Genomic DNA, 10,100 nt, shown 5'->3' with positions numbered 1-10,100 from the left:
ATGTGCTTCACGTTCATAGGGGGGGGGGGGGGGGCTAAAATTCAGGAGATTACTTCTTTAGCCACTGAACACTGCGCAGACGAGGTGTCTTGTACCTGAAGCCCGAGGGGCCGCCGCAGTCGGGTTCAGTGCGCTGCGGAATTTAAATAGTGGCGTCTGTCCTCAAGTGGTTTTGAGGAACATCTATATTAAACGGTACACCTCGACAACGCGCCGCCCGGCGTCAGGTACAGGACACGTCGGCGGATGCATTCCGCGGCGTTTGCCTCCGCGGGTACCAACGACGTGGCCAGTTTTGCTGATGTGCACGTCTACCCAACTCAAGGTTCCTCCATCTCTCGGTCTGAAGTGCGCGTATCGCTTTTCTAACAACAATGTCGCTATGACGTGCACGCCGCTTTGGTGTAGTGACAAATGCTTAGCGCTCCGTGCCAGTCATGCCTTAACGAGCGTTCACTTCGATACTATCAGTTTGAAAGATCGAAGACCGTGCAGGCAACACCGTTGTGACAAAAAAAAAAAAGCACAGGGCGAAAAAAAAGACATTATCCTTCTTTTACAACTTAGAACACGTCCTTCGATATTTTTTTTAGCTTTGAACAAAGGAGACGTGAAACGCGGCGTCCCATAATCCAGTGAAGGAAAGGGTACACTATAGAAGTTATCGTACTCTCCACAGCAAGTGTTAGGCAATTCTTAATTTCACACATTTACATTACCGCAGCAAGAATCTGCATTGCTGAGAACATGCAGGTAGCAGTAAAGACCAGTGGTACTGCTGACCTGCCCAAAAAGGCCATGAAATTCACTACGTTGTACGATATATGCATGTTGCACTGTGGTGTCGAACATCAATACACATTTCAATAGTCGCCATGAATTTTCTTTATTTTGTTACGTAATCCCCGTGTTGGGTGAAACTGTTTCGAGTGCATTGACCGCGTTTGTTGTGACCCGCTTCAGAATAGCACCTACGTCACAACTTGTTGTTTTTTATGTTCCAGCGGCACGCTTTGTAGGCGTGTCGTGTTGGACGCGCAGTTTTTTCAGTGACGCAACAGCCTGACACCGCGTGCCGACCGCATGTCCTGCGAAGCTGCCTCAGCAACAAAGATTCACCCTTGACTGCCTGTGCAGAGGGTGACCTCAACAGACGTACACGTTCAACGTCGTGTGGATGACACTAAATGCGGATGCTTCGAACGCAGGCATTTCTTTCATTATTCATTCGTCATCATTAATAAAGAAAACGTGCCCACTGGGGATACGTTCACTGCCTGCCTGGATGTTTCATTTCACTATGCCCTAACGGCATTGAATAAACCCGTCATTTCTTACAGTGCTGCTTTAATAGCGGTCAGTCGCAGTCAAAATTGACATCTTCTGGCCTGCTGTCGTGATTTCCCCGACGTTCTGGTCGTATACCCTCCCAAGCTGGTGCGCTTACGAGATTGAGAGAGACAGAGACGGAATTCCATCTTCATACGGTAACCATGCAGGTTTAGCGTGTCCGGTATTCCGGTAAACGCAAGCCGACTGGGCGTTTTAACGGATAAGTGAAAGGCGCAAACGTGAACGTCCCGCAAGGTGCAGCCACCTGGTGGCGATGAGCTCAACCGGACAAAACACCGAACTAATACTGCAGTAACCAGGTGTATTGTGTGTAACGAAGCGTATTAAACTTTTCGGCAGCAACACGACTATGCCGCTGCCGAAAAAAATTACGAAAGAAGCTGGCCGACACCGCGATGAAGATCCGCTCGCACTTCGCGCCAGTTGGCCTCGTCCCCAGATACGAGCTCGGCGGCGTGAACGGCGCGAACGTTTATAGCGCATGGTTGCTGCATCCCCCCCCCTCTTTCGTCAAGCAGCTTTGAGTAGCCATGTAACACCCATGACACACGAGCAGTCCAAAGGCCTATGGGCTAAGGGACATGTATTGAAAAACAGGAAAAACATGGGGAAGGCGGGAGATTTCAACAAGGTGAAAGCAGGAGCCAACGTTTCGACAAGCGGACTTGTCTTGTAACAGTCCACTTGTCAGTGAAAAGTCCGATTGTCAAAACGCTGGCTCCTGCTTTCACCTTGTTCTCGTTTTGCTCATCGTCATGTATTGAAAAAGGCTTTCGCGCGCGATGACAGACGAGAGCACCTCGTTTCCTGTTGAAGGTCACTTGTGGAAGGGGAGGTATTCAAACTGAGTAACCTCCGTGTGCGACTCTTGAACAATACAAACCTTGACGAATTGCAATGCGGCCCGGTTAATAATTTTAGTCATTGCAAGAACAATTTTATGTTTAGCAGTGACAGCAATTTGGCAAGACAGACTATTTTTTTCCTTTACATTTTCTGTTTCAGTTCAACAAACCAGCGTAATGAGCAATTGCTGCGCTGCTAACTGGAAATACGTGAAGTAGATCGCGTAGTACCGTGTAACAGCGGCGACACCCCTTTTGATAAGGGGTCCGTAAACGTGAAATAAAGGGGGTTACTTTAAAATATTTTATTTCGCCCATGTGTTGGGGGTACTACACGGGACGGCCTGCAGTTCTTGAATAGTAAGCTCTACAACAGATTTCAAACGACGCCGCCGGGGAGAACCTGCAGGGCCTGATATTGTGTACTTTCACTTAGCAGGACGGAGAACGCGCACAAATGTACTCCGAAGAAAGCTCTCCCCGTGCCTCGCTTGTTCCTGTTGTGTGTTCTTGTTCTTGCTGTCTTACAGAGAAGCTGTATATGACTAGGCTCCCGCGATTTATTCGTCTCCGCACCCAAAAACTCAACCAATCACAGCGGGAGACGCGCGCCACGTGCGCCGCTGGGTTCCTTGCAGCACTACCAGATGGCGATCGCCTCCGCGGCAGCGGCGGCGCCGGCCGTGCGGGGGACAGAAAAAAAAAGAACAGGAAAGCTCCCCTTCGCGCGTATAGCGTTGGCCGCAAGCGTTTCCCGGTAAAGACTACGGTTGCATAAGCTGCAGTTACCGGGAAGCGGAAGCTGTAGCATACGAAGCAGGAAGTGGCGTAACTACACTTTCGTACGTAAAAGGAAGAACCCGTCTAGCAACTGATTTCTTTTGTGTTTTGATAGCGCTGTGGAAAGGCCACGAATAGTTAGGACTACCCAAAGTCAGCGCGAATACAATGAGCGACGAAAGGAACAGCAACTTCAATCCGCACAAGGGCGCCATGCTCAGGCTCTGCATGACCAAGTTCAAGGCTAAGCCACATTAGTCTATCTGATCAGGTGATACCACAGCTTCGCTGGCCAACCACTTCCACAGCGTGCATTGAAGCCCATTTTTTTGCCATTGGCGTGATGACGCCTTGAATAAGGTGTTTTGCGGCTATTAGCTGGACTTTCCGAATACTTGAACGAGAAGTATGTATAATCACATTAGTGAAAACGAGGAAGTCGTCGTGTCGCGATACGACTCGAGCAGAAGGCCGAGCATTGCGATATGCAAGCACGCCTGTGAAGCGAGCTCGGAAACGGCTCCTCTTCCGTCAACTGGAGATGCACCGTTGGCAGCGAGGGCTATATGGTAATAAACCTCTTTCGCTGGAAGTTGACACCGAGGTGTGTCGAAACGAGGAGCTGTCGCGTCGCGATTCGCGAAAAATGCAACGGCGGGGCCGCCGAGGAAACGAAAACCAGATGCGGTCTCATCAGTGTCATGCATACGGGAAGGAAAAAGAAATAAAAATACATGGAGGGCAGTGATAAAACACAGCCCCGTGCGGAAACTGGATCTGAGACGTGGACGTGGCAGGCGAACTCTGCGATATACGATAGGAAGGTGATCAACGCATTGTACGACTGTCTTCAAGAAAATGTAGAGTTGTGTTCCGTCCGATCGGCACAAGGAAACTGAACATACATACATACATACATACATACATACATACATACATACATACATACATACATACATACATACATACATACATACATACATACATACATACATAGTAATGATTGTAAGCCAACAGACAATAACGGCAAGGAAAGCATAGGGGGAATTGTTTGTTGTTTAACTGAAATGCAGAAACAATAAACGAAAATTAAAGTTGACGTGAAAACAACTGACTGCATGTTGGCTTATGAACTCACGACTTCGCATTACGCGTGCGATGCTCTTACCGATTGAGCTAAAAAATTTTACTCCAATAAGTACTTCTGTTAGATCTATTACGTTTTTTGTGTTTTAGTGTATTGCTCTGTACTCAGATGTCAAGCTGCTCTTGGAACATTAATCAGTTCCGTTCCATCTTATTGTTGTATTATTGATGTAATTATTGTTGTATATCATGCGATATACATGGGTACATATAGAAGTGGGGCGCGGGGGAAGGGGGGGGGGGGGGTCTCGGGCACCCTCAGGTAAAATTATTTTCACATTTTGCCCGAACACGCTCGCATTGTAATGATGCAAAGATACCGAGTTTAACTTGAAAATAAAAAAAATTTGGTGCAGTGGAGTGCTTTGCACTGGCAAATACTTCAATTTATGTAATTTTGACTACACAAGTAAGCCTCGATACTTACGAGTATATCGGCGCTAGATTTGGGTGGGCTTTCCAAAACTATCATAAACTATAACTTATTCAAGAATTTCAATATATGTATGTGTTTTTTTCGTTATGATAGCGACCGTGGTATAAATTTTCAGAGCTGCAAAAGAAAGCGCCAGAAATTTGAAAAAAGTGTCACGTGACTACGCGCTCACGCACAGCGGCGCAATGTCCTCACACGTGCCACGACCGAATGGTCGATGCGAATGGTTGGCACGCTTTAGCTGAAGCTTCTCTGCATTCCCGTACTGGATAAAGCACCGTAAAGGCAGCACGCGTGCACATTACCCCCAAACTTTATCTGAAACTCGTGTCCCGGTGCATCCTCCCACACGCACTCAGTGCTCACCATCTCTCTCCCTCTTTTCCTCTTTCTATTCCCCTTTCCCTCACCCCCAGTGTAGGGTAGCAAAGCGTGTCCTCGTCTAGTTGACCTCCGTGCCTTTCCTGTCCTTGCGCACTCTCTCTCTCTCTTCCATCGCCAGGACGTACGGCATAAGCAGGTACCTAGCGTCCTTGCTCCTAGCGAGGGATGCGACCACACAAGAAAAAGATTGCAAATAATCGGGGACAGTGAACAGAATTTGGGCGAAATTGCACGGTTTTAGGTGAAATTTATTGCTGTATATGTCGCAGTAAAGGAGTTTGAGAAGAGGAGATAACAGGTGGAGTGTCCATTTCTTTGTCTTCTTCCGTTGAATCAAATGTCCGCGGGATGAAGCGCTTGCAGGCACCGCAACATTGCAGTCGCTTGAGATGAGCTCGCGTCCGGTAGGTATTATGCCAAAGTCACACTGATTTCCAGTAATCAATGAGATTTACTTTCGCTGAAGTATCATCGCATTCTCGAAAATGTATCTGAGTTCGTGGAATACCAATTTTGGGCCTGCACCTCATCGCCTATATTTGTGAATTAACTTATCTTCGCGATCAATTCAGCATATTAGTCTAGCCTCAAACAGATATTGTCACTTCTTTCTCCCCCACTGTTAGTCCGTTGACTGTACTCGTCACTTTCTTAAGATCGCCATCGGGAAAACATACTGCTCCATATACACTGCAAGCGAGCGCTTCGAAAATGAGCATACAAGAAATTGAATGCCAAAAGAAGCATAACGTGCAAGGGGTCCGTCGTCAATTAGTACTCCAACTGTGACTATATATGGTCGTTCATACACATTAGGAAGTTATCTTGATGTCAGATTTCGAGCCTATGAGACTGTGCTATCACAGTCTCCGCCGCTGCGCATGCAAGAAAAAGAAAGAAAAGAACTTCACTGGTCTCACTGACACACTAAAGTCACCAAGCAAACGAGGTCAAGAGATACACCAACAGCAGAGCACTCCCCATGACACCACCTACACTTCGCAGTCCTGCGCTTCCGCCACTGGGTTCTATGCCGCCCAGGTGAAAGCAGGCGGTGCGTATCCGGTTCAGTTCGTTTCCGCACGTGACCCGCGTGACTCGACCGTCGCAGGCGCAGTCCAGTACTCGGTGTGCCTTCTCCATGCGCACCAGGATGCGCACGCTGTTGCGACACCGCGTCGAGCAGTTGTCCGCGACGCCGTCGAGCACCTCGTGGCAGAAGCGGCGGTAGTAGTCCCACGCCACCGAGCACACCGGGTCCGCGACGCAGTCCTGGGCCAGTCGGGAACACTGCGGTCTCGCAGACAACGATGCCGTCGTCGAAGACGTCGACGATGGCGGCGACGACGAAGACGGCGAAGAAGCGACCGGCGTCAGACCTCCGGGCAGCTGGAACGCCGTCGCGCTGGCGGTCGACGTCGACGAGGCGCAGGGCTTCTGCCACCAGCAAGGGGCGAGCCGCAGTCGCAGCGCCCGGCAGTAGTCGTCGCCGCCGCAGTCGCAGCCGATGTAGGCGTAGCCTTCCTCGGTGCTCGCCAGGGAGACGAGAGACTGGCGGCAGTGGACCGAGCAGCGCCCCGGGGTGCGACCGGCCAGCTCCCGCTTGCAGTCCAGGCGGTGGCCGTGGAAGGCCATGCCGCAAGTCAGCCGGCCGATGCAGTCCTGCTCGGCTTCCTCGCACGTCGCCGTCCGACGTCTCGGGACGATAGCTCGGGTCGAGGACAACGCGCCCACGGTGCCCGCGCCAAAGTCGGCACCGCGGCTGCAGTCGACGCCCGCGGCGCCCCGACCACTGTAGCCCAGAACGGCGATGACGAAGTTGACGAGAAGAAGAAGCATCTGGCCGCGCTGGGCAGGGTCCGGGCCGAAGAAGCAGCGGCGTGCTGAAATCATCAACATTCGATGGGCCTTCGAACGCTATTCTTCAATATCTCGTTGACGTACCTGCACTTGACGTTCGTTTGCGGTCTTCCGTCGGCTCAAAGTCAAGCTCACGGCTCGCGTGAAGAAAGCTTGGTCAGAACCACGAGCTTCTTCCGGTTGTTTAGACAATGTCCGCTCCCGAGAAACAGGGCAAGATTCTCTCACCGTTTCTTGGCACAAACCGTATTCACCATGGTACCACTGGCCCGAATCTTACTTCCGTACGCGGCCGTTTGGAATATCTTAAGGTCTCAGTATCTTAAGGTCAACCTTTAGGCGCATGTACTTTCTTGAACAGGTCTGTCTGCAAAATTCAGCTTGAAAGCTGTATACACTGCACAGAGGTTGATTCGAGAAAGCAAAGTTTCACGTGTTCTCGTCACATATGCACCAAGAACGCCTCTTGGAAACGCGGTTATGGTTCAGAAGCAATGACTTCAACGAAGCCCTCGGTAGGTTGCCGCACTCCGAGTGGACTTCTCTCTACTAAAGCCTTGAATCGGACGTTGACTGAAAAGCAACTGAAATACCACACTCAACCGCAGACGGTATACTCTATTCCGTTGTAAGAAAAAAATTAGCAATTTCAGCTTCCTTTGTCTGTTTTCGCATTTCCTTGGGCGATATGCCTGCTAGATTATATTTAGACAACAATTGAAGGAACGCTTCCAGTTGAAGAATACCGTGCGCTGACTTTTTTTCCCGTCCTTTAGAAGTTCCGTCTTCCTAAAGCATTGCTCTATCTTCAAGATCGTATTCTCCCAACGTCCTATAGCCCTACTGAGAGAACTGTGTTATCCTACGAAAACTTTTTCATTTGCTTCGAAGTTAAATGTAGAGCTTGAAAAGACTCTTCGTCAGCGAAGCGAACACTTCGCGCAAACTACGTTTTAGATCGGCTCGAACGAATCAATCCTCGACGGCACCGGACAGAGAACTGGTGACGAATCAAAATTGAAATGGGAACAGACCATGCGAAAAGCGATGCAAACTCTGGGTGTGGCAGACGGCGGCGGTAGAATACGACTCGATCACAATGGAATTCCCACCCATCCATTCGGAGACTTCAAAATGTGCATTCTGCCTTCCTGAATCGATTTCGCGTAGATTGAAACGCTATCTTTCTTTTTCGAGACTTAAAAAAAGCTTTCGTGCAATCGACCTTTGAAGGAACTACCCTTCAAAACATTTCTTCTTCGCAGTTGTGCTCACGTTGATTTCCATAGAATCTGGTGAAGAAGAACAAATAAATGCGCTTTCATCCCTAATGTAAAATCAAGCTTTTTTTCCCCCAATGGACATTAAAGTGATCACAAAGGTGTTCTTTCAGCTAGCAAACGTCCAGACGGAGTCGCCTTGTTTATCCGGAGCTGGTTTAGGACACCGCGATGCAGGCCTTCAACAGTATTGGGACCGACAATCTTGTACTTACGTAAAACGCATTACAAAAGCTCAATGACGTGCTTACCGTCCCTAACTATCTAACATCGTCAGTTTGCGTACTGTCCCCCGTCCCTAGTTCAATGGTTACACCGAATGCGTCCGTTGTGAAAGCCTTCTCATATAACGAAGCCTGGAATACTCGACCAACTTAAGCAATACATTCAATAAGATCCTGAGAGTATACGTTCCAGCTTTGTCCATTGCTTGAGTTCGCTTGGAACCAGGGAGTGAGATTAAACGGAATGCGTCTGACCTGTGGAATTAGGCCATGTCCTTACCGGTAAATTATTAATTGACGTTCCAGGCTCGAAGCCCATATCACAGAGACATCTCTGTGTGCTACGGCAACCCTTTGCCCATTGGAAGGTTTTCCCAATCATCTTGTCCCTGAACAGTAAAAGTACATTGCTGAATGGAGTTGACTGAAGCACAACCACGACAGCTTATTGGCCCAGCTGTAACTGCAGTGACGTCAACGGTTCATAATCGTGCTTAATGCTCTTAGAGCGTCTTTAGCGTGTATTCGATGTTTCTTCAGCACATCAGTTATCTCCATTCGATATCTTTCTTTTCTTGGGCGTCTAACCGAAAAATGCTTCAAACGTCCCTCGCACTACTTCGTGGCGTCCTCTGCCGACTATACAATCTCACCCCCCTGAACACGGTCACTTTGGTGAAACTTCTTTTTCGCTATGGCAGACTTTTCGATATTCCTTGTGAAGTCTCATACAAGTTGCGCAGAAGCTTTGTTTACTCTGTACGTTCTATTTAGGTTTTTTATGAAAGGCAGTCGCATTTCCTTTGACATTTTTATGAACCGTCTGCAGCGCTTCGAGTTTCGGAAGAGTCCCAAGTTGCCAATATTTGCCCGCGGTCAACCGCTCGATCAATTTTCTGTTGATTCTGCCTGAAGGACTATATATACCCATGGGCCGCCGACCGAACGGCGCATTCGCATACATCAGCAGAGCTCCTGCATACCTATATGCACATAAGTGAATATCCAAGTCGCTGAGGGATTTCCTCAAGAATGTTTTTTTGCCCAAAGCCGGATACCACACCACGTTGCCGAGGCAAGTCTAATGTACCGCTTGTTTGAATGGTGAGTGAAGTCTGTCGTTCTTTGCTTTCGTCTACCACGAAACGAACAAGCGACGGCTTGTACAGACAGGCCGGAACTTTTCTTTGGCCTTTCAGCTTTTTTCTCGTTCAAGTTCTCGCTGACAAGTCACTTTTCAAGTATTATTCGCAGCAGCATTGTGACAGACGCACGTACAGGCGGTGCCACTTCAATACCCCGTGCGAGGCGGACTTCGTCTACTGTATGAACTTTGTTCCTAATGAAAGCGACAGTTCGGACACTCCCCATCCCCCCCTCCCTCCCCCCCAAAAAAGAAAGGAGACACCTCTGTCAATGGCCGATGAAAAAACAAGCCGAACAGAGGCTCAACCTGCCAGCCGGAACGGCGCCTGTAACGTCAACACTTCCGGATCTGAAGCTGCGCGCCTAATTATTTCGTGTGACGGAGTACACCTTCTGTCTTGATAAAAACTTCATCGCATCCCACAGAATACCGCGCAGTGCATTCGTTTCTATATCTTCAGAAAACACAGATTGCTCGGTGGCCAACTTCACTGATGAATTTTCTCGGGCATCTGTCAAAGCTTTAGCTAACGCTTTTGGGGGAGCTTGTTCCAGCTAGTTTTCTTTTTCTTAGCTAGTCTTAGCTAGCTTTGCTCTTCAGATGAGTAGCATGGGTGTTGCGTACCGCAGCAACGCTACAGGATGG

At 48.9% G+C, this 10,100-nt stretch overlaps 1 protein-coding gene across 1 annotated transcript; it reads right to left on the bottom strand.

Moving 5' to 3' along the window:
- Nucleotides 1-5,149: 5,149 nt before the first annotated feature.
- On the bottom strand, nucleotides 5,150-9,679 carry LOC126534475 (uncharacterized). The gene is made up of 2 exons (XM_050181747.2): nucleotides 6,889-9,679; nucleotides 5,150-6,827 (listed from the first exon to the last, which is right to left on the bottom strand). The coding sequence occupies exon 2, from the start codon at nucleotides 6,781-6,783 to the stop codon at nucleotides 5,878-5,880; it is 906 nt and encodes a 301-aa protein (XP_050037704.2). The 5' UTR covers nucleotides 6,784-6,827; nucleotides 6,889-9,679; the 3' UTR covers nucleotides 5,150-5,877.
- Between the last annotated feature and the right edge of the window lie 421 nt (nucleotides 9,680-10,100).

The sequence above is a fragment of the Dermacentor andersoni genome, chromosome 7 (assembly GCF_023375885.2).
Source record: "Dermacentor andersoni chromosome 7, qqDerAnde1_hic_scaffold, whole genome shotgun sequence".
Classification (NCBI taxonomy): Eukaryota; Metazoa; Arthropoda; class Arachnida; order Ixodida; family Ixodidae; genus Dermacentor; species Dermacentor andersoni.
This window is presented reverse-complemented; position numbering and strand designations above follow the sequence as displayed.

Excerpts from the sequence above, each read along its gene's own strand:
- LOC126534475 (XM_050181747.2), bottom strand. The coding sequence starts at position 6,783 with ATGCTTCTTCTTCTCGTCAACTTCGTCATCGCCGTTCTGGGCTACAGT.